Below are 25,807 nucleotides of genomic sequence, written 5' to 3' on the forward strand. Positions count from 1 at the left end.
ATAATAATACTTAGACCATCAATTACACTTTTATTTATCTCAACTGCCTTAAATTATTTTTATTAATTTCATACTCTTCATATTACGTCCGTGATAGCAAAATGGGCCCATGTAATTTTTAACTCATTAGTCCATGAGCCCAAAGTGGGTTCACGTGGAATTCTCGAGAATAATGGAAAATTAGATTATAAAAAATCGTTTTTCTGATAAAGTTTATTTAAACATAATTATCTATTAACCTATTTGGACTTATGATGTGATAAGCTAACTTTGTATGGCGACTGTGAACGTGACTAATTATTTATTCTTTAAAAATCCAAAACCTCGTACCTATTTATAGGTTCATGGAACTTTTGTCTACAGGGTTTTACGTCACATTATACATAAACATACATATTATTATTCAAATGATTAATAGGTATTAAATGATACACGTAGCGAAGTTTTTCCATCATTTATTAGCTTTTAACATTTATAATTTACAATGTCACATTTAGTCTTAATTAATAAATATACAAATTACAAAAGAGATTATTTACATGACGAAGCGTGTGCCCCCTTTTTAAATATAACAAATAAATGTATATTATTTTTAATATGCAAGGGATTTGTGGAGTATAATAATTATTTTTTCAGCTAAAAAAAGCGGTTGTCTGTAAAATCGGTTTGTTAACGATAGTTGAACGTGACGACGTCATAAGAAAATACTGATGGAATGCATTTTTCAAAAGAAAATATTCGTTTTTCTAAAATACTGTCTAATAATCTTCGTAGACCAGAATAAACTTTATTTCTTGTAAAAAAGTTGGCAACCCTAGAGCGAGGGAACGACACATGACGTCATCTTTTTCGGATCGGTCGTCTCCATCGAATTATAAGACGTTGTCATGTTAAAAATATTATTTAGGTACTTATTCAAAATTAAAAAAAGGAGTGACTAGTTAGTTCGGAAGAGAAAATCTACTAAGAAAAGTATAGACAATGCCAGAGACTTCATTAAAGTTCGTAGAAGTGTACTTGGGATTCTATAAAATGCGAGAAACCATTTACGAACCGCATTTCATTCCTACTCTCGTACCGTGAATGTCACACGTACGAGGGCTTTCTGTAAAATGACACTCTCATTCGTCATCTTCTAAAGGTCTCGGGAGATTGTAGTCACTTCGCTCGAGAATAATAGAATTATCTACGTGATCGGTTTTTTCATACCGTGCATTTATTTACTTTTATAATAAATATTACTTGAATATGAACTTGTCTTAGTAGAAAAACAATTCTCTTTACTTGCTGGATTTACATTTATACTTATAATAAATCTGTAAAGAGTTCAATTCTGTACATGAAATATATTTCCATAATAACTATCAGGGGGTGATCGATACTGATGCCAAAAATGCAATTGGTAAAATTTCTGTTTGTCTGTATGTTCGTTATAGAAACAAAAACTACTCGGCGGATTTTAACGAAACTTGGTACAATTATTCTTCACTAGCGGACACCCGCGACTCCGTCCGCGATTCAGTTTTTCACAAATCCCGCGGAGTCCATGGATTTTTCCGGGATGAAAAGTAGCCTATGTGTTACTCCAGAGCAAAATCTATTTTTTTCCATTCCAAATTTCAGCCAAATCGGTTTAGTAGCTGCAGCGTAAAAGAGGAGTTTAGTACTCCTGGGCAGGTTATAGTATGCTTTTCATTACGCTACGATACTATAAACGCTACAAGTTAAGTTACTCCATTTTTACAGCGATACTAGTGTAAGGGCAGGATTAAAAACGTTTAAAGGCGGACGAAGTCGCGGGCGTCCGCTAGTTAGAAGAAACTGTATTTTGTAGTAGTAGTAAATTACATCTGAAATAAATAAACAGGAACAGTAACAAAGCAATAAAAGGCGGCCAATGACAACTGTCACCATCTAACGATTGTACATTGTCATTTCGCTCAAATTATTTTGATCTCTCGTAATTGCTCCGTCTACGATGTTTCTATAAATTATTCTAAGATTGTTCGCTCGATTAACTGCATGCTAAATTCTAGCTCCTTGAAATTATTTTGGTACTTTAGTGTAAACATTGAAAATCGGTTTGCATTTATTCTAAAAGAACAGAAAATAATTGTATTTCTTGTATTTCTTGCTTTAGCTGTGTGTTTGTAAAATATAGTTTCAGGAATAGGAACATGAATTGATGGTGGTATACCTATGGTATTTTAAGGATAGAAAGCTGACTTAATGATTGAGGACCCTAATAATTTATTACAATATTTTACAAACATTTTTATTATTTACATAATGCAGATTCATAGCCATTACAAAGTATAAAACATCTTGTTTTAAAGAATATTCGTAAAAAGATTTTAATGAGATGGACATTGTTTGTCTAATCTACCAATTTTTAGGAGATATACAAAGAAATTTTTACCAAAACCCGCTATAAATTTTTAAACTTTTTTATTTTTTTATACAAGAAAGTATGTTATCTACAAATTGGTATAGAATTATGACAGCGAAATAAAAAATTGGTTCAACATACATGATTGATCGAACTCGACCGTTCATTGTCCAGCTTGTGCAAAGCCTTTCTTTGATGATTCCTATCGATTTGTCAGTCATTTTCCGACAGTTTCATGTAAAGCCGTTTACGTTTTTCAATATAATTCACAACAGTTAATAAAGTATAAAACATAATATTTTTGTTCATTATCTGTACAATAATTTAATATTTACAGTATTATGTAATTTAGTTATGTTTTTTCTCTTATATTTATGTAGGTATATACGTAGTTTGTTTTTAATAAAACTGTATTTACATTTAATTTACATTCCCAATTTACAAATTACATATCAAATGTTTCTACTATTTTTTAGTTAAATATTATTTTTAACTGGCACCTCAGTAGGTACATACATAATTATTGTTGTTAAACATAATGAATGTCTAATGGTGGTTCTTATGTGATTTTTTTGGATCACTAGTTATTTTTAACACGCTTATATTTTCTTCACATGTAACTATGTATGTAAGAAAATCAAATCTCGAAATCTTAATTTGACCCACTTCCCGGTCTTCGATAAGGATGAAATTTGGCCTCTCCAAGATGACGGACTGACTGATTGAAATCCACCCCCATGATATGGACATCAAATGAAAGGGTTTGCTGTCAGGAATACCAAAAAAAATCACGTGACTTAAATCCAATATTTGTTATTTTTAGTGCGTGTTTCAAAAGCGTGTTTTTTAAACTATTCAAAGTTATTTACACCATTTTCGCAACCACCGATGTGCTTGTGAAAGTCATTCTTAAACCGTTTGGAGAACATCGGGTTTTCTTCATTTTGTTCTCATTCGATCACCTTCCACATCTTTGTGAGAATAAAAATACTAGAAGGTCGCTCTAAAATACTATAACTACTATAGCAATAGGTATGTACCTACATACATTAATATTTCAGTTTAAAGAGTTCGTGAAAGAAACCAAGTTTCGACCAGCGAAAACATTTCTATTACAGCTATGATTAAATTTATCACCACTGTAAGCTTTATTACTATCCCGTAATAAATGCTATACCCTGGATCTCGAAGGAATTTTCTCATTTTGTAGGAATCTTTAATGCCGACGTAGATCATAATTACAAAAGAAATTATTCGGTTAAAAATTCCACTGGATTAATGTTATAAATTTACCAATATTTTTTTAGATCATAACTACGATATTGTACATTGGTCCATCGAAATAAAGACTAGAGATATGATTCTGTATTAGACACAGTTTTACACTTATTTTTTTAAATTAAACACCATTCAGCACATATAAATTGTCAAGAATATTTATTTTAACATTTAAAAATAACGTTCCAATTTCGTAATGTAGCTCCTGATTGGTCAGTAAGCTTACGAATCACAAGTCCGTTCAACCGTAAAGGTCGTGAGGGGTGAGAGCGGGGCGCGGGCGGTTCTCGCGTCAAATCCACGTACGTTCTTCGGTCTGTGGAGGGTCATTCGCTGTGCGTTCGTTGTTGGCACCGCACGCGCCTCGCCGATGTCAGGTGCTGCTCATCAGTGGATTATTGTACGTGCTGTGCAACGATATACGTATTGTACCTAGCAAAATAAGAATATTTGTTAATAGACCTTATAAATAAAGGTAAAGATTATTTTATACTTTACTATGAAACAGTATAGTCTCATTTTTAACCATAATTAAAATTAAAAAGATTTTGAATAAGTAGTAGTTTAAGACTACACATAAACACAAGTACGAGCATAAAGTAAGCAACTATTGTCTGAGATAATGTTAAAAAAATTTAAAAACTAAATATTTCCGATTTAAATCTGTATTATTTTTTAATGATCTTTTTGCTCGTATTTGTATTATAAACCTAAAACCGTAATGGAATTTGAACATCTGCCTTTTTAAGCCACATCAATTTTGAAAAAAGCGAAGCGTGTAAAGCATTTTAAAAATTGAAGAAGCTATTATATAAAAAGCGAACCAAAAGTCGACATAACTTGCGGGCAAGTGAGAGGAGCCTAACTACAATTTATATGCCACCAATCCGCAATGCAAGAGAAGCTTGCTTTTTGGAACACTTATTATTGTTAGAATTTACCAAAATAGTCGGGATTGGCGTCCGTGCAACTCCTACTTGTGTATTTTATTTGCGTGTAGCAAATGAGGAGAGCCGGGTGGTTTTTTGATGAATTTTGTGGTTTTGATCGTGGTCTTGAATAAACCTACGAAGAACAATTAGTTTTGTCTGTGATCTTGAATTTTTGAATAAATAAATGTGAATAAATCGTAAAAGAAAAATAAGAAGCAAACCTTGCAAACGATGTTAATAAAAACCAATAAATATAGAAATTTGTAAAAAAATATTTACATGTAATGTTTATGCAGTTACATATAATGTAAATAACAATTACAGTTAAGAAAGTGAACAAGGAAATTATTTACAATAGACAAGAGATTAAATTACTTTAAAATCGTGCGTTATGCCATCTAAAAAGCTTATCCCATATGATACTCCGTGGAAACTTGCCGTATTTCTCAATATGATATAAAGAATTAAAATTTACTGAAATAGTTTCTTTTGACGTGCATTTTAAATATAATCAATTCAAAATAACAACTTCAAAAGTTAGCAAATTGTAACAAATTATGCAGAAACAAATGCTACATATAACAATAAAAAAATAAAACGTTTCACATTATTTAAAGATAACGGACACGATATTTTTAAAGACAATATGTCAAATGATAGAAAAATAAATGATATTGAACATAAATTGGGATACAGATAGAAAAATAGTTCTTACTGGTGCCATTCTTCCTGCTTGGTGAAAGAGATCGCATGGAACGATCGAGGCGATCTTGGGCGAAGCCTCGACGTCGACTGAGGCCGGCGTCCATTGCTCCACAGCACCAGAAAAATTGCTTAAACCCTCGTCTGAATCTGTTCCAATGGAAAAATTGATTGGCCGAAGTTTTAATGAGGGATTATCCTCTTTAAATTTTCGATAATCAAATCTCTAAGGCTTAGGACTAATCCTTCAGAACTTTGAACCAAATTGAAGCTTGATTTTTTAAGACTCCCAATAAAAAGCTAATTTGGGAAACAGACAGAGACAAAAAATAACTTTTATAGCAAGAAAATGATTATAGCTGAGAACTAGTACAATAAAACAGTAGTGCAGTAAATGAATAGAATTATTTCTTTCTTTTATGAGCCACATCTTTTTAATTATGACCAATTTCTTCATCCTTTTCCTCCAGTCAAATTTCCCTTCACAGTCGTAAAGAATGACGCAAATGGGCGGAGATCTATGACTCGTACTTATTAATCTATACTAGAGTTGTAATAACAAAATAGCGCCCCAGAACAGCTTATTTGTACTAAGTATTAGAACTTCCTCCTCCGTGAGTCGTATTCCTCATGTGTGAGGGTCGTGACCACCTCCATCTCTAATCCTTGTCTTTAGGATGGTATGCCATTCTTTCCTATCTCCGGCTACGTGAAGAGCATCGTAAATTGTGGACTCGAGTGTAGTGCGGACCTGGTCGGACCAACGCATCGGGCTGCGCCCCCGCGATCTTTTTCCTTCCACCTTGCCAGTAATTACTAATTTTTCCAGATTATCTCCGTCTTTCCTGGCAATGTGTCCGAAGTACTCTAAAATACGCTTGAGGCATATGGTGGAGAGTCTAATTTTAACCTTGAGTTGGGCAAGTATAGATGCGTTAGTCCGAAATGCAGTCCATGGAATCCGGAGCATTTTCCTCCAACACCACATCTCGAAAGCGTCAATCCTTTTGCGGTCTGCAGATTTTAAGGTCCACGTCTCAGCCCCATAGAGAAAGATGGAAAAGACGAGTGTGCGAACGAGTTTTATTTTAGTTCTCAGCGAGATGTTACGGTCTTTCCAAGTTTTATGTAGCTGAGACATGGCACTCTTGGCCATCCCAATCCTTCTTCGTACGTCCAGTTCACAGGAGCCATTATTCGTGATGGTGGATCCGAGGTACACGAATTCTTCAACAAAATGTAGGTTGAGTGCACCAGTGAAACCTAAGGTATGTGATCTATCTATGACCATGATTTTGGTTTTGTCTTTGTTGATAGATAGGCCCAAGTTAATGCTGACTCGTTCCATTCTCTCCAGCAATGTGCACATTTCTGCTTCATCTGCGGCCAGGAGCGTAGTATCATCTGCATATCGGAGGTTATTTAATTTTGCTCCACCAATGCGTACGCCTCCTTCCCACTGGTCGCAGGTATGCCTCATAATGTACTCGCCGTATGCGTTAAATAAAATAGGCGAGAGAATGCAGCCCTGACGCACTCCTTTGCAAAATTTGAAAGGTTGGGACATCATTTCGTCAATTCTGACTACGCCTTGACTTTTGCAATATAGATTTTGAATCAGCGCAATGAGATGGTCCGGCACGCCGAGTTCTCCCAACACTCTCCATAGAGAGTCCCAGTTGACGCAGTCGAAAGCCTTACTGTAGTCAACGAAGCACATGATGACCGGCGTATTGTATTCATAGGCTTTCTCAATGACCTGTCTAACATTTAAAATTTGTTCACGCGCACCCTTACCCTTTACAAAACCTGCCTGCTCCTGTGGGATTTGCCAGTCTAAATAATGGCGGATACGTCTGTTAAGAATGTGGAGCAGGATTTTACTTGCATGAGATATGAGTGCTAAGGTGCGGTAGTTGTCACATTGTTTAGTGGATCCCTTTTTGTGAATTGGGAGAACGGTCGAGTCTGTCCAATCTTCAGGCCAATTTCCAGTAGTCCAGATGTTACTGCATATTTCGTGGAGTACCTTTATACCGGATTCACCCAGAGATTTTAAATGTTCTGCAGCTATTCCGTCAGGTCCTGGGGCTTTCCGCGTTTTGAGCAGATTGAGAGCAGCACATACTTCAGAGAGGAGGATATTTGGCTCCCTATCTAAGCTGTTCCAGTTGTTTGTAGGTCTCATTGTGTTTCCGGGTGCATCGCCACCGTACAGCTGTTCACAGTAGCAGCGCCATCTTTCAGCGACCTCTTCTAACTGATGTATAGAACTTATATTTGACTTTAAGAAAATTATAAAAATCAAAGCTTACTTGGAATTCATCCAGCAGTAGATGATAGGGTTGTACATAGAGTTGCTCATGGCGAGCCAATAGATGCCGAGGTAGATCTCCTGTATGTAGGGGTAGTTGACCACGTTGGGGTAGTACGAGGTGACCACAAAGTACACGTGGAATGGTAGCCAGCATACCGCAAATATGACCACCACCACGATCATCATTTTGACAACCTAAAACAAAAAATTAATTTTTAAAACTTTTAGGTTATCAATGAATATCTTTAACCTGTTCTGAAACGTACATGAAGAATTATATCTTAATTCAAATAACACTATATTTCTCACGATTTCCGTCATCAATATCAACCCGTTTTTATTATCGATCCACTTTAATGCATGGGTCTCGTTTCGTACTTTTCACACCCCGATAAGATAAACTAACTTTAACAGGTTTCTTCAGAATTATATTTTCTTTTACTGTTACATCAAGCAATATTCATTTACTTATACATTTGATAGATTAAGAAAATATGAATTACGTCATTGCAATACTAGAATAGAATAGATTAAAAAGTCGTTTATCACATGGTTATCATTTGCGATGTTCCTTATTAAGGACATGACTGGCAAAATTTCGAATATCTTGCTTTTAATCTTCTTAGCTCGTTTATTTGTACTTTCGCGCAGTAGAGCACTCTCACAACCTTCGGTTGTATGACTAATCTTTATCAGATCATGATGAATACTCATATCCCTAGAAAAGCTGCATACATAGGACCTTACAAAACATTCAAAAGCTTTTACGGTGAAATATTATCAAATTATATCAGCTGATTAGATGGTTTCAAGATTTTTAGTTCTTGAGTCAAGGTAAAAACTAAATTGTTAACATTCAACTTTTTTATGTTTGCTATAATTTTGTAGAATATTGTTGTCAAACGATGAAATAAGACAGAAAACTTATCGGCTGTTTATGAATATTTGTTACTCGACCAAGTCTGTACAGATTTAAAGATTTTTTTTACAGTGATAATATTATATATTTTGTTAATGTGGCATATCTCAGAGAATTAAGTCTCTATATTCCCACAGGAATGGGATGGGAGGAATCTGCGCGAGTAAAGCCTCGAGGCACAGCTAGTACTGAAAACAACTTGTTTAAAAAGAAATATTTGGCAAATGAACTCAGAAATAGCACTAATAAAAGTCAGGCCCATTTGAATAAAGCTCTATCGCGAAACGTCAAAAGAAAGTTACAGAGGTATAAAATACAAATTGAATTAGATAAAACTGATCCTTCAATTAAGAATACAGCATTTATATCACTGAAGCAGACGAAATCCTTTGGGAACCCCAAGAATCTCTGTAATTAGAGCAGAGCAATTTGGCAAGGCGATTAACTTTTTATTTAAATAGAAATTTCAATGAAGCAAAATCACTCATTTGTGCCAAAATGGCTTATAAAATTTGATGTAATATCACAGAATATACAATAGAACGTTATACGCTATTTAGTGGAACAAAATGAATATTTAAAGTCCGTTGTTCTTTTAAAGGTAAAGTCTATTATCGAAGCCAGTAATTAAGGAAGTAAACTGCATTCACTCAGTACTTTCAGCATGACGTGCGGTCGACAAAAAGTCGATCAGACAGACAAAAAAAAACATAAAATTAATATCTTCAATTTAATTGAAAAATGTATGATTTATTGTATTTTCGATATAGGTAAGTTTGGGTGAAGGTTCATATCAGAATCCATATTAGAATTGATAATTTTCGTCTTACCCTCCGTTTACTCTTAACGTTGTCTAGTTGTCGCTGCGTGCACTCTCCTATAGCCTTCGACCCCCATAGCTTCACGCCGACTTTGGCGTAGGTGTAGGTCATCGAGATGATGGGCAGGAAGTATGTTAACACCATATATGTTACGTTGTACCTGGAAAAATACGATTAATTAATATTGAAATAGTTATTTTAATGAGGACCACTGTAGTACGAGTGATTTCCGTCCGAACATGGTTCTTAACCATCTCTAGGAAACTAACTGGCTTTCAAATAGAAGAAAACTGCATAAAAATCGGTCCGTTTGTGTGCTACGATGAAAGAGACAAACACACACACAGACGGAGGGCGCGCATATTTATATGCTTAGGTGAAATTCCCGGTCGTGGCCTGGGCAGGTGAAGTCACGTACGGAAGATCGGTACGCGCGCGGCTGGCGGTCGCGCATATTATGTACTTAGGTAAAATGTCCAGCCGAAGCCACCGACAAACTGATTACCACCCCTTTTTTGTGTCGGGGGTTAAAAATCAGTTAAATGAAAACGAGAAAAATCTTCAAACAAGCTAATAAAAATTACAGATTAACTTTAATCTAATGAATAGAATTTTTGTGATGCTAATATAAATCGTATAAAAATAAAAACTAGCTAATCTGAAGCAACCGCAAATAAAAGGCTCAACTTTTATAGTATCCTTCAATTGTTACACAAATTTATATTACTTTTTCCCGACTATCGATAACTTGAGATATCATAAAGTTTATTAATAATAGACTTTATGATATCTCAGGTCAAGTCTTTGAAGAATGGAACGTAGGCTTGTGTTGTAATGGTATTTTCAATTTCAATAGAAGATAGTAAGAATACGTATAAATAACAAAGCAAATACCTCTGTCATTTATATTTTTAGAATAATAATATCTTATTTATATTATTTACCAAAAAGGCACTGCAGACAGTTTAGTACACTCATTGCAGAAAAACATTTACAATAATATAAATCTATTTTTATCTCTAACAATAAATTAACTACCATTTTAAATAAAATATGCCTGTTTATTTTTGAGTTGAATAAACTAGAGGGTTTTTATTTCAGGAGCTAAACCATGTATGGTCTTAAATGAAATTTACAAAGTGAATATTCGTACAGAAGCCGTACGAATTAATTTACCTACTGTAAAGTTGGAAGTTGGAGGTGCATGTCCAAGACTACGCGCTACGAATCGAAGTTAGAGGTAGTAAATCCACTGGGCTATTAAGACTCCAAGTTATATATCCGGATAAAATAATTATATGTAATTCAGACGGTTACCGGACGAGTAGCTTCAGCCTTAGGTTTAATCCCAGTAATATAGAAGTTAACTTACTCGTATTCAAGTTGCGACTCAGTCGTGATGCCGTCCGGCCAATCAGGAAAACATACACGCCTGTTTATGAAAAAAAAAAAAATTAGTGAACTTTAATTATAGACTTGCAAATTTGTAATTCTAATACGTTAATACGTGTGTCGAGTATAATCAAAATTCAAAATTCATTTATTTCAATTAGGCTTAGTTTACAAGCACTTTTGAAAAGTCAAGATTATGTCATAATTTAATTTAATCTAATGGTAATAATAGTCGAAAACTTAAAATTAAAGTAATGAGGATTCCAAAGTGCCTTGGTCCGAGAAGAGTCCACAACAAAGTCAGCCAAGGTTTATTATTTTTTGTTTACCACCATTTTACAAATTTATTTAAAACTAAGCACACAGTCATACAGTTAAGTTAAGCATACTGTTTAACACCAAGCTTTTTTATCATTTATATACTCATTAACATTATAATAAGACTTTCCTAAAATATTATCTAATTCAAAATAAAATATTATCTCGTGTGATGGTGTTACAAACACCTCCAGTTGACAACATGGTGACACTTCTCCAAAAGAGCTCGATTTTAATGATATTTATAAATCTGTTAGGGTAGGTATATTTTAACTTCATACCACCCTCAATTTACTATCGCGATTTTGGTATGAAATAAATGATGAACAGATGAACAACTAGTATCATTATAATAACACCAAGAGCTCTGCAACAGTCACGTACTTGTGAACGTTGTGTGTAGGGTCAAAGGTACCTTTGACTGTTAAAAAACACTCCCCTTTTCCACTCAAGTCACTCTCCCCGCCTATCCCAAGTAACCCATAAAGAATTACACAACAAGAGATGTGCACGGTTCGAACGCCACGAGCACACTGAAGCCGTCATGACTGACAATGACTTATATAGGCTTGCTGGCCTGTAACGCCATTTTTTTAATCCCTACTTTTATGATGTCATCTTAGAATTCTCCTAACAATATATTCAAAATGCTCACCTAGTAGTGCCATCAGGTAGCAGATCGACTTCAGTGGTGAAGTAGATCATGTTGGGGCTGCTGATGATGCAGCTGCCAGCCCATATGGCGGCGGCTATGCCCAGCGTGGCCCGCTTGCCGAGCCGGGGTTGTAAGGGGCTCATTATTGCTACATACCTAACAAACAAAATATAGCATTACTAGCGGACTCCGGCTTCCGTGTATAATTTAGTTTTCACAAATCCCTCGGGAACCATGAATTTTTCCGAGATAAAAAATAGCCTATCTGTTAATCCATGCTATAATATATCTCAATACCAAATTTCAGCTAATTCGGTTCAGTAGTGGAGGTGTGAAAGAGTAACAAACATTCATATCATCAAAATCATCAGTTTTCGCAAATCTCGGGAAACTATGGTTTTTTCGGGATGAAAACTAGCCTATGTGTTAATCTAGAGTAAAATCTATTTGCATTCCAAATTTCAGCACAATCGCTTTAATAGTAGCGGCGTTAAAGAGTAACAAACATCCAAACAAACATCCATACAAACTTTCGCGTATAAAATATTAGTAGGATTAATTCATGAGCTAATAGACAATCCTGGCCTATTTCCTATTTTGATCTTTATTAACAACCAATTAAAATAAATATCAAAAAAATGTCGTATACATATCTACTGTATAATATCCACTAGTAAGCACATGTATAAGTATATTTTGTCCAACCAATTTTAAAAATTCTTTTTATTTTTGAAAGAGTACTTCCAGATTGGTCCCATTCCATTTTCATAAAAATCGGTTTAGTAATTTTGTGTGAAAATCAAAATAACTGAAAGTCGTTTCCATTTTTTATATGGTTAAAGTGTCTGAGTGTGTTTATACATAACTAGCTGACGTCGCACGGATTCACCCGCGTGGTTCCCGTTCCCTTAAGAATTCGGGAATAATATGTAGCGTCTTCCTCGATAAATGGGCTATCTAACACTGAAAGAATTTTTCAAATCGGGCCTTGAGATTAGCGCGTTCAATCAAACATCGGTGTTTTTTTTAAAGCACGTTTCTGATAATACACATACCAATTTTTAATGTTTAAGTACATTTAAGTAAGATACAATAATACCTAACGGTTTCGGAACCTCACCAATTCGATACCGAACCCTAAAACCAGCCAGCTAACGAAGTTTAATGACAAGAAACAGTACTTGAAATTAATTTATGTCATTTATAAAACAGCGATTGTCAGTAAAAAAAGAAATGGCTTTCTACCTACGTAAGACAGTCGGAAGAACAGTGGAATTCTTTGGAATAATTTTATGATTTTAAGCGCATTACCCTCGAAGGTTGAGCCATTAGGATTCACAGAGCAACGAACGGTAAATTTAAAGAATTCTATTGAGGAATAATTAACGAAATTCTATTAGAATTTTGAACATACCTACGGTTATTAATTTGAATTAATTAAATTTACATTCACGCACGAGTGGAGTCAAATAATATGTTGGAATAAATTGTGCTCGTATTTATTTGGAAGCTGGAATTTAATTATTATACGAACGATTAATTCAATCATACCAATTAGTTATATTACTTTTGTTTTATAAAAAAATAGCTCTAACATTTCTCCTGTACGAATTTAAAAATAATTCAATCTTCAATCATTTTATCAAGTTTTAAAAGATTGAATTTGTAACATGCACATACAAATCTCTAGAAAACATAAAGCTTCGCGATCGGGCTTAAGAGTGTGCAATATGTAATTTGGAGGTTACAAATGGTTCTGGATCTCAGATTCTGGATTAGGAGCCTGATATTTGGGTAAATGATATTTCAAAGAGTTAGCTTTGTTATGACTATACAAATTACACAATTTGTAAAACTTTTCTCGATAGTTCATTTTTTTTGAAAAATACACGTTTTGCTCACATTTTGCTTTCAATCTCAGGAAAAGCAAACTTATTTTCTTAAATTTTTGTTTTGTATAGAAAATTAGGTATATGTCTTGAACTGGTTTTGTTTTTCGTTATGTTGTTTAATTTACTTGCAATTAGGTAAAAATGGTTTTGGCGCTCACGTCATAAAATTTGCGTCGCGCTTCAATCGCTCCGTGCTTTTCACTCACGTGAAAGTCATAATTCGGCGTCTCGTTTGCGCTTCGAATTTTATCCATATCGTACCGACGCGCTGCGCGCTCTTAAATCACTTCAAGAAAATATAAGCTTTCGTTATTTTCAAAGCCTAAAATATATTTCTAATTATAAAAAAAACCGATAAACATACAAACTTTCCAATTTATGATATTAATAAGATGACAAATAAGTACGAAAATATTTACACACGTAAACAACGTTATGGGAGGCGTAAACATCGTGTAATGAATGTAAACAAACCCACACACCACTTATTAAGGCGCTTATAGCTCAAGTCTTGTACGCAATAGTTGTATTGTACTAGGGTTGTCAAACATCTTGTTTTTCCAGGACATGTCCTAGTTTTTGAAGTACCCTATTGGGTCCTGGATAGTTTTTAAGCAGCATCCTGGGGTTTTAAAGCGCCTTGATAAGGTCATGTAAAGCGACAGATGGTTTGTTTCTAAGGCAAACTTAATTTTTTTTATTCTTTACAAGTTAGTCCTGTCTTCGCCTGATGGTAAAATGGAAGCAGGCTATTAAGAGTAAAAAAGTCCACCCCTTTCAGTTTCTACAGGACGTAGTGCCGGAACGCTAAATCGTTTGGCGATACGTCTTTGCCGATAGGGTACTAGCCACGACGGAAACCTCCCACCAGCCAGACCTGGAGTAATTAAGAAAATCTCAATCGGACCAGCAGGGGATCGAACCCATGGCCCCCGTCTTGTAATAAATTCATTGTTAATGTCAGTCTCATTTGGCTTCCTATATGACGTGTTGTAGACGAAAAGTTCCTCGACGAGTTTAATCCTGCGGAACCACACCCAAAGGTGAAATAAAGGCGCATCCTATTTTCACCGCATATGAATTTAAATTTTCTTTATTCAATTCTTCTCTATTACTGCATCCATAATTTTTCAACCTCGATTCCTAGCTTTTAGCATTCTTATTTTATTTATTGTTCTACAAAATACATATTGAAATAAAACCTAACCATAATTCAACACGAACCACAGTTGGTTTTAGTGTGCACATTACCCAAATACATATTAAAACGCCGTCTCATGAATCGTGATAGTCAGTTCAGTTTTCTTTATAAAGCTACTAGCGGACGCCCGCGACTTCATAAGCGTGGAATTAAGTTTTCACAAATCCCTAGGAAACCATGGATTCTTCCGGGATAAAAAGTAGCCTATGTGTTAATAATATATCTCAATACCAAATTTTAGCTAATTCGGTTCAGTAGTCGAAGCGTGAAAGAGTAACAAACATTACCGGGAAACCATGGATTTTTTCGAGATAAAAAGTAACCTATGTGTTAATACCGAGTAAAATCTATTTCCATTCCAAATTTCAGCCAAATCGCTTCAGTAGTAGCGACGTTAAATAGTAACTAACATCCAAACATCCTTACAAACTTTCGCGTTTATAATATTATTAGGAATTATTAGGATAACAACAAAAACAAAAATATAAAGTAAATATCCATCGTGATTTTTTTACCGTTTATAACGGTACGAAACCGTGCGCAAGTGGACTCGGACTTGACCGGTTTTAAATTTGGTGTTGCCAACCCTGTATAATACCCGCGAAATATGCGCTAAATGTAAATAAAGCACAGCCACTTTGAGGCGTGTGACGACGTGACTGTGATATTAATCTCTCCAAGAATGTCTTTGTAAGATAATCAAAGTATAGAAGCCAAATAGATAATAATATTTCAAAATAATATATTTCTCAAAGTCATATCCTATGAAAAAGAACCAGCTGCTATTTTGGTCTTTATTAACAACCTATTAGAATGAACATCAAATCAATTGACAAAATGTCACTAACCACCAATGTGTGATATCCACCAGTAAGCACCGGATGACATTTGTGACATAGAATCTCAATTTCATTTAAGTCAACTAGCTGTGTCAAAGATAGCGAATTAGCTTGCTGAGTGTTTACAACGACGTATGAGTCAAGTGCCCATGGCCATTTTTTAGGTTTAATTTAAAACTTTTCCAAAGAAACTGATTACCTAATCATACATTGTATTTGCCTTACATTATTTTCAGAAATTATCCCTTATGCCTAGGGATAAGTTGACCGGTCTCAATTTTGAAATTGAGACAAATTAGAGAAAACGGCTGACAACAGTCTACAAAAAATATGTTATTATCAATCCTTTACCTAAATCGGTAAGGTCACAGAACAGAAAACGCTGAAACTAACACTATAATATCCGTGATAGAGTAATCCAAACATATAATAGGTCATCTTGGATGGATGTGTATTAGGCTGCCTGTCCAACCGAGCGATACGAGGGAGTGTAGCGGAGAAACGGAGCGTGGCGGAGCGGATTTGCAGACTATGTTAATTAAAAAAAAATTAAAATTAAATTATTTAACCCCGCCCCGTTTCCCCGCTCCACTTACCGGCTTTATATAAATTTTCAAACTAGCTCGCAAGTCCTTGTCCACTTAAGAGGAGCGGAGATTTTGTGCAATCCTATGGTCAATATTTCTCCGTTCGTCATCGTCGTCGTTGGTCGCTTCGGTGGACTCGCAGCCCTATGTGGCGATACTATCGTTGTCTTGTCTACTGTAAGAGCAAGTGCTGAAAAACTTTCGACTTTTATAAAATCACAAAGATCTGGCTTTCACAAGCTCTCGCTTTATAAATATGATAAGAAAGAAATTGCTGTGCTGAATAATAGATTCACCAAAAGGAAATAAACCAATAAAAAGGCAAGAGAGAAAATAGGCACAAAGCCTTTCAGTGGAAAAAAATGCTTTATACAATTAAAGAGCAACCAATAAAAAACGAGTTTTATGAAGAGAAAAACTTCGATGTAATTGCTCAAGGTTCGTCGAAAAGTTTTAGACGCTTATGTAGCTACTCGTAAACCCGACGTTGTTATAAATTTTATTCAACAGAACAGATTGTTTCCAATTTTTAACTGTATATATTTGTGAGAATAAACATTACCGACAGCAAAGCATTTCATTTTATTATTGTAAACACGACGCCCACAAAAAGATTTAAAGAGATCAATTGAAATGTTTTTTGCTTTTAACTTATTCAGTTGCTTTAATTTTTTATAGTATTGTGAGATGATTCATCTAATGATTCACTCGTAACTGTTTTCCATACTTAAATACCGCGTGGTCAAATGACCGGGCACCGTCTTTTAAGGTAAATCTTATGTTAATTTATTAAACCACAATGATACTATAATAACATTAATGGATTATTGAAATATGAACTGTTTTGTCACGAAAAGTCACGAGAAGATGTAGCACAAAAATAAGTAGTTTAGAAATTATCGACCGCTAAACTTCAAAATCGGTCAAAAGACCGCCGTCCGTCTTTTTAATGTCAGATACAAATTAATTACTACAATTCAAAGGTTTATTTCTTTTGTATCTCAATGGATGTAACGATAGAACATAGCGCGCTTACATACAACTTTACTTTTACAACAATACAGACAAAATACAGAATAAAGAAGACAGGATAGCAAAAACAAGTGTGATTACAGTGCTCGCCACGGATCTTTATGTTTGTGAAGTTAGCTGCGGAATGCGCATTCGTACAGACGCGAACACTCCCCGCCCGCGCCGTTTGTACCGTTATTGATTCATTGCGCAGTCATTTGTTGCTAACTTCACAAACACAATATCTCGTGGCGGGCACTTTTTCTCATCCACCTCCACTGTTACTCCTGATCTATTGTGCCTTTTACGTCACTGGCAACTCTTTTAGACTACCCCTTACATACAATACTAGCTGACGCCGCGCGGTTTCACCCGCGTGGTTCCCGTTCCCGTAAGAATACAGGGATAAAATATAGCCTATAGCCTTCCTCGATAAATGGGCTATCTAACACTGAAAGAATTTCTTAAATCGGACCAGTAGTAGCGCATTCAATCAACCAAACTCTTTATAACCAAAAGCTTTATAATATTAGTATAGATTATTATCCATGCTTATCAAATTACACTTCCATCCAACATTATCATGACATTCTTCTATTGTCCTTTGCGTTTTCTACCTTCATTTCTAATTTGTTTAGTGGTAAACAGCGCACATCGAGTACGGCTTTATTAACATGAAAAGGCTCACCTGTCTATACTAATAGCCATGAGGGTAAATACAGACGCAGAAATGCTGAGTACGGCGATGAACTGGCAGAACTTGCAGTAGAAGTGGCCGAAGGGCCAGTCGGAGTACAGCATGTACGTGAAGTTGAAGGTCACGTTCAAGGTCGACACCATGGCGTCTGCCACTGACAGGTTCACTGCAAACAGTATTGCTATTTAATATCATCATCATCGTCATATCAGCTGATGGAGGTCCTTTGCAGGTAGGGTTGCCAGTCACTAAACCTAATAGCCGGACATTTGGGTAAAAACAACGGATACCCTATTGAGGATTTTATGTCTCAGTAATAACCATAGATTTACGAGTCGGTACAAGATGGTAATAACTGTATGAAAAATCTAAATTTTCTTGATTATTTCTTAAACTCTGGTTAAATTCTAATAAAATATAATTAAAATCGAGTTAATCAGTCAAATGAAGTCATCAGTTAAAATTAAATTCTTGATAAACAATCGATTCGCCTGCGCTCGGTCACGCTGGTTTGTATAATCATAAAAAGTTGGACACTGTTTATTTTGGCCGGACAAGCAATCACAAAGCCCATAGTTAGGCTTTGTGATTGCGTGTCCGGCCAAAATTGTACCGTTGCCAGGCGTCCGTCATTACCCGGACGCCTGGCAACGGTAACTGCAGGACATAGGCCTTTTGTAGGGACTTCCAAACATCATGATCCTGAGCCGCTTACATCTAGCGAACTGGACTCTACTTAATATAACAGACGGCCTCCGTAGCGCAGTGGTATGCACGGTGGATGTACAGAACGGAGGTCCTGGGTTCGATCCCCGGCTGGACCGATTGATTCTTAATTGGTCCAGGTCTGGCTGGTGCCTTTCGGCCGTGGCTAGTTACCACTCTACCGACAAAGACGTACCGTCAAACGTCAAACGATGTTGTTTGAAACCGAAAGGGGTGTGGATTTTCATCTTGCTCCTAATAAGTTAGTCCGCTTCCATCTTAGATTGCATCATCACTTACCACCAGATTGTAGTCAAGGGCTAACTTTTAAAGAATAAAAAAGAATCAAATAATATTGGTATTTAATATCTCGCCAATCCACATTGAAGCAGCGTAGTGGGTCTAAGCTCCACGTCCCCTCTCCTATTAGGCCGGAAGGTTGTAGTAGCAATTAAAATAGGCTGCTACATAATAAATGCGAAATGTTATTCGTAAGAAACAAATGCTTGTCTTTTGTTATTAGAATAAGCTTCTTAAGTACCTACCTAAGGTTTTCGTTATATTAGATTTAGTATATTAGAATAGTTAAGCCGTGATAGCCCAGTGGATATGACCTCTGCCTCCGGTTTCGGTGGGTGTGGGTTCGAATCCGGTCCGGGGGTTGGGGAACTTTTCAGTTGTGTGCATTTCAGAAATTAAATCTCTCGTGTCTCAAACGGTGAAGGAAAAATGATGGACCTGCATATGAGGAGACCTGCATACTAGAGAATTTTCTTAATTTTCTGCCTGTGTGAAGTCTGCCAAGCCGCATTGGCCCAGCGTGGTGGACTATCGGCCTATCCCCTGTTATTCTGAAAGGAGACTCGAGCTTAGCAGTGAGAATTTCCTACTATAATATTATAAACGCGAAAGTTTCTATGGATGTTTGTTTGATGTTTGTTGTAATGTTGTAAATAAATAAATAAATAAATAAATAAAATGTTTGTATGGATGTTTGTATGGTTGTTTGGATATTTGTAACTCCTTAACGCCGCAACTATTGAACTAATTTGGCTGAATTTTTTAAATGGAAATAGACATTACTCTGGATTATCACATAGGCTACTTTCATTCCTTTCATACAAATCCCTTGAGAACCGTGGATTTTTCCGGGATAAAAAGTAGCCTATGTGTTAATCCAGAGTAAAACTTATGTCCATTCAAAATTTCAGCCACATCGCTTGAGTAGTAGCGGCGTTAAAGAGTAACAAACATCCAAACATCCATACAAACTTTCGCGTTTATAACATTAGTAAGATGCGCTTTGAAACTTCGAATTTAAAATTCCCTTTCGATGGAATAACTAACTTATTTACCAAATAATTTAACAACTTAAACTTTTCCCTCCTTAATTTATCAAACAGCTCTGAGAATTACAAAACAGTCTTGACTTTTAAGACCTTAGAATCACTACCGATAGTAATTTAACCTTGAGCCCCCAATTATTATTATTAATTGGCGCTTTTGGCTCCCCAATTGGAGTGTTCGTCGTGTAATTAGCGGTGGTTGGAGAAAATTGCTCATTAATTTGGACTAAGCCGTTAATTTATATTCATTGGTACGGGAATAATGCAAAGTGATTTACTTTGTGTTAACTGAAACAACTTTTGACTTTCAACGCCTATAAAAGCAATGATTCTTGAAAAGAATTTCCAGTTCAAGCTTTATTTATTCGTAGACATTACAAAGAACAAACCTCGCGTCAACAGAGTACAATAAACGAAAAATAAGGTCTTTTTTTATTCTTTACAAATTAGCCCTTGACTACAATCTCACCTGATGGTAAGTGATGATGCAGTCTAAGATGGGCTAACTTGTTAGGAAGAGGTTGAAAATCCACACCCGTTTTCGGTTTCTACACGACATCGTTCCGGAACCCTAAGTCACTTGGCCGTACGTCTTTGTCGGTAGGGTGGTAACTAGCCACGGCCAAAGCCTCCCACCAGCCAAACCTGGACCAATTAAGAAACTCTCAATCGACCCAGCCTGGGATTGAACCCAGGACCTCCGTTTTGTAAATCCACCTAACCAGACCTGCGAATGACCAACCCGCATGCCCAGTGTGTCCTTAAAGAGCAATGGTACACCTGGTAATCGAACCCTGGACCTAATGATCTGAGGCTAATCACTAGACCAACGAAGCATTATTTTAATTTATCTTCTTACAGTGCCATCTATTACCGGAAACAGCAATCATTAGGATAAGTATTAGTATAGATTAGGGTAATACAAAGCTAGTCAATAATATTCACCTAAAAAGTAATTGGTGACACTCCTCATCCGCTTGTTGGCGAGCACTATCCAGATGACCACGAGGTTGCCCACGGTGGCCACGACCACCATGCCCGCGAACAGCACCGTCCACAGCACCTGGCGCCACCACGGCAGGATGAACGACTGGTATACCTGGTGGCATTAAAAAAATCCTTCTAAATTAGCCTTGTAAAACACGCAAAAGCCTCAAAGCCGGGCCGAACTCATATCGAAGAGGTCTCGGGTTCAATCCCTGGATATTAGGCTATTGTCTTACCCTCTCATAATACAGGCTTTTTATTTATTTGTAGAGGAATATGTGACATAATTATTATAATAATTACAAAATGGGTTTTCGTGAAAAAAAACCCAATGAATTATTACTTACAGCGGACGCCCGCGACTTTGCGTAAAACCCTATCCTACTCCCACCTTACACCTACCCTACCCTTACTCAGCCCTACCCTACCCTAAGTATCCTATGTCCGTATGCTAACAATTCATGGAAGTACTCAGGAAATTTAAGTAGTAGCAGCTATTAACAGTATGAGAAGAATGTATGTCTAAAAGCCTCAATAGCTCCGGTAAAGGAGCCGGACTCATGTCGTAAGTCGTGGGTTCGATTTCAGTCTGCGAAACTAATTTACCCACGCAAAACACTGTCTATTCCGATTAATTGGCGGGTAACAGAGATATCGGTCATATTTGAAAAGATATAGTAAATATCTAAACTAATATTATAAAGAGGAAATAATTTACTGTTTGTTTGTTTGCATTGAATAGGCTCTAAAACTACTGAGCCTATTTAAAAAAATTCATTTACTGTTGGGAAGCTACACTATCCCCGAGTGAAATGGTGCTACGCGGGTAAAACCGCGAGTTTCTGCTAGTTCTTTAAATAAAACAATTATTACCTGTGTAATATTACTAGGATTCGTTGTGTTGACATATCTGTTGTTGGCTTCGTCGTAGAAGGTAATGTAGTAGTTGGGCAGGTCCGTGTAGCTCGTGGTCCAGTTGGTGGCTGATGTTGGACCCAGCTCGTCCAGCATCATAGCATATCAATGCCTGTCAACAAGGAAAACACTTTTAATTCATTATTCATCATCTAGGCTAGGCCTTCCGTATTATAGGAGAGGGTTTATGGATCTGCTTCAATGCGGAATGACGGGCTCAGGGTGATCTGATAATGTTATAATCATTAACAACCACTTATCATCATCATCATCATCATCATATCAACCAATGGACGTCCACTGCAGGACATTCATTTTGTAGGAACTTCCAAACATCACGATCTTGAGCCGCATTCAGCGAGTTCCTGCGACTCACTTGATGTCGTCTGTCCATCTGGTGAAAGGTCGACCAATACTACGGTGTCTCGTGCGGGGTATAGGGTCCCAAGGTGCCATTTCAGCACCTTGGGACCCTAACGGCCATCGGCTTAAGCACGCACTAAAAATTACGAAAGGAATGGAATGTTTTTTCGTATTCCTGACAGCAAAGCCTTTGATTTGATACCCATATCATGGGGGTGCATTTAGCCATATAGGATTTAAGTCACGTGACTATTTTTTTCGTATTCCTGACATCCACCATATTGGGGAGGCCGCCATATTGGATTTGTAAAGACGTTTCTTAGCTAGTCATGTATTGTCATCAGAACTCACAGCGTGTGCAAAATTTCATCCCAATCGAAGACCGGGAAGTGGGTCCAATTAGATTCCAAGATTTTCCTTACATACAAGTGAAGCTATTAGAAGCGTGTTAAAAAGAACGAAGTGGGTCTAAACCTTTGACATTGTCCTATGAGGATAATTATATAGCTTTTAATATAATCACTTTATATATATAAATACTTGCAGCTATTCATTTAATACGAAATGCGAGTTCGGCAGCTTTTCTAAAACAAAAGAAAGGAATGTATTGGCTTTATTGTTTTCTATCTTTTGATCCTTCGGCGCGAGCTTGGATGTAATAACGCTTGGATAGGTATTTGAAGACCCCTCTCACGCAGTTGATAGTGCTGTTCCCAAGAGAGAGGTCCCGGGTTCGATTCCCAGCACGGGTCAGTTTTATATTTTCTAGTTTCATGTCAACAGACAATGTTTTATAAAAAATAGTGTGTGTCTCTGAAGCTCGACAGAAGTTATAACTCACACCAGCTGCTGCCGTATGCAGGGACAGGGAAGACAGACAGTGGCGCCGTAACGCGTTACGTTACCAAGCGGCTTAAGGCGTCCACAGAACCGCGTCGTACCTATCGGATGCATCTCATCAAACGGATTTTCAATTTCACGGTAGGTACATAAGATCCGTACGATGCGGATTTTAGTTATAGATTAGATTATAAAGTTTAAAAATTCCTTTTTAAACTTTATAATCGCCTTAAAAAATTGCTTGAAAATTCCCAATAATTAACTTTCAACGTTATCTCTCATTATGTTTAGTTCGATTATGTATATGAACAAATTAAGGGGACATTATTATATATTCGAACTGAGTAAACTTCAGTCAATTCAGTCGCTCGTTACGGAAAAATCGTTACGGAATAGCCCTATACTGATGTAAAATCAGTATAGGGCTATTCCGTAGCGATTTTTTATGTAACGCTAATGCAAGTTTCGAATGCACCTCTATCTCTCTCTGTCGAATTCGATACTTTATAATAAAATGAGAAAAATAGAGGTGAATTCGAAAGTATTCATTTTAGAACACATGTTCCTTGAAAATTGTGATTTAATTTTTGTTAAAGAATATAATCAAAAAAATCAAAAATCATTTATTTCAAGTAGGCTCAGTTTACAAGCACTTTTCAACACGTCATTTGACTATTTGTAAGGATTCTACCACCGGTTCGGAAGGCAGATTCTGCTGAGAAGAAACCGACAAGAAACTCAACAGTTGCTCTTTTTAAAAAATCATACAGTATTATAATTAACAATTGATGATAACATTACAATTTCTTATAGTTTTACTTTTTGTGTGAAGGTGGAAGCTTATCCAATGGCCTCCAAGCGCTTTTATCTTTGAGGAACTCTTCAATGTTGTAGTAACCTCGACTAAGTAAATTTTAACACATTGCTTAAAGCTATGCATTGGAAGGTCCATCACATAATATAATCCGAGTGTTATAGAAAATATTTCCGAGCAATCTGCAGAAGACCTTAAAGTTTAAAATCTAAAACATTATTTGCTTAGCACAAAACTATTGGCTTAACGCGACAGATGAGTAAGTAACTCATTAGGAGCTTGGCAATTTGACCCTTGTGTGGATTGCGCAAATGTTTGCCAAGTTCCATCGCTCTGCGCCAAGTCCCTCCCTTGTTACGTTTGCCCGTCGAACTTTAATTAAACAATAAGACTCGCTTTAGCAACACGACATTCGGCAATTAAGCCGAAACAAACATAATTATTTACAGTTACGAGTGCCAATATAAATAGGCCCCGACAAATATCCACGGGTTTATTTTGTCCAGTTATCGTACTTTATGGCTCGGAGAGAAAGCGTCCGTAATGTGATTAGTCAAACGGTTCTCGACCGTGCATACAAAATGACAAAATGCAATTACCACTATCCATAGATACTTCGCTTTAAATACCTGAATTGAAACGTAGCAGTCTTGATTATGTGTCTTTGTGTTGAAAATTAATTGAGTTTTCATATTTTTTTTAATCTATAAATTGAAGTGTCTGTTTGTTGTTTGGAGTAAAGTTTTTTATCTCTCATTTATTTATTAGTCTTTTTTAATTGTTAACAATGTCTATATAAATATAAAATACAAAACACTATTAAAAATTTATAAAAAAAAATCAACTCTCCCGCTGCGGGACGTTCGAGTGCCCAAGCAACCGGTGGTCAGGGCTTCAGAGTGAGGAACCTCCTCACAATACACGCCGTCTAAGGAATAACTGCTTTTTGTATCCGACTCTATATCCAACAGTTAAGCGAAAACTTCTTAAGGTGTTGGTCGAAGCTTTTCGCTATATGACTAAAGAGAAAATTACATTTATATCTGTCTATTTATTTCAGCTAATGTCTCTAAATCTGTAGGTGGTGTGTACCGTTATCTCAGTGTGACATGGCAAAAAGGCAGGAAATCAATCAAACAGATAAATCATTCATACATACAATGCCACATCTCAAAGTTCCTCAAAATACGACAATCAGTTCGCTAAGATAATTAATCTTGGGGGTGAGGCATAAAACGATAGCGATCATTCCAAATATCCAACTTATTGGATTTGTAGAACTTAGATTTATCATTGTCCCATCAATTCAATTTTGGACCCGTAATTTAGATCTGCAATTTCTGAATTGATTTTATGCTGCTCTAATTGTAGCTACTGCCGGCCATGACTAGTTTAAGCAATGATTTTACACTATAGATATGTCACTAGCGCGTCGAAACTGAGGCGATCAAAAGTGGCTAATTATCTTAATTTCATTTATTCACTCTTTAAACAACGAAAGATATTTAAACAAATAATACCTAAATAATGTCTAAAATGTCGAATTGCGTATCCAGGAAGTTTTTTTTTTGAAATCTTTTTAAATACGACCAATATTTCCATTCCCCTCCAATTCGTGGGGAAAGACTGTGTTAGGAGTGGTTACGACAATAGACCAACGAGGTGGGGATCGAACCACAACCCCTCTGTGATGAGTCCGACAGCTAACTTTAAAAACTATAATTATCTAATTAAATTCGGAACACTTTTTGGGGGTGATTTTGTACGTAACGTAAGGTATTTTATTAATATAAAATCTTTGAGTTACATAACTGACTTAAACTAGTATTATATAAATCATCTAAATGATTAAAGCTTTAATTAATTTAGTTGCCAACGGAATAACAA

At 36.1% G+C, this 25,807-nt stretch overlaps 1 protein-coding gene across 2 annotated transcripts in view; it reads right to left on the minus strand.

The window, feature by feature from the left end:
* Positions 1–439: 439 nt before the first annotated feature.
* The window catches only part of LOC112043479 (tachykinin-like peptides receptor 99D), a 109,032-nt gene continuing 83,664 nt past the window's right edge, over positions 440–25,807 (minus strand). Inside the window, exons 2-11 of one of the 2 annotated variants that reach the window (XM_052884731.1) lie at positions 21,862–22,015; positions 20,947–21,100; positions 17,942–18,116; positions 11,724–11,879; positions 10,731–10,790; positions 9,368–9,518; positions 7,617–7,813; positions 5,315–5,451; positions 4,609–4,732; positions 440–4,099 (exon numbers count right to left, since the gene is read on the minus strand). In XM_052884731.1, coding sequence (XP_052740691.1) covers positions 4,641–4,732; positions 5,315–5,451; positions 7,617–7,813; positions 9,368–9,518; positions 10,731–10,790; positions 11,724–11,879; positions 17,942–18,116; positions 20,947–21,100; positions 21,862–22,002 — 1,263 coding nt within the window. In that variant the 5' untranslated portion in view covers positions 22,003–22,015 and the 3' untranslated portion in view covers positions 440–4,099; positions 4,609–4,640. The remainder of the gene's footprint in view (positions 4,100–4,608; positions 4,733–5,314; positions 5,452–7,616; positions 7,814–9,367; positions 9,519–10,730; positions 10,791–11,723; positions 11,880–17,941; positions 18,117–20,946; positions 21,101–21,861; positions 22,016–25,807) is intronic. The other variant, XM_024078899.2, reaches the window with a different exon arrangement.

Source organism: Bicyclus anynana, chromosome 12 (assembly GCF_947172395.1).
Source record: "Bicyclus anynana chromosome 12, ilBicAnyn1.1, whole genome shotgun sequence".
NCBI lineage: Eukaryota > Metazoa > Arthropoda > Insecta > Lepidoptera > Nymphalidae > Bicyclus > Bicyclus anynana.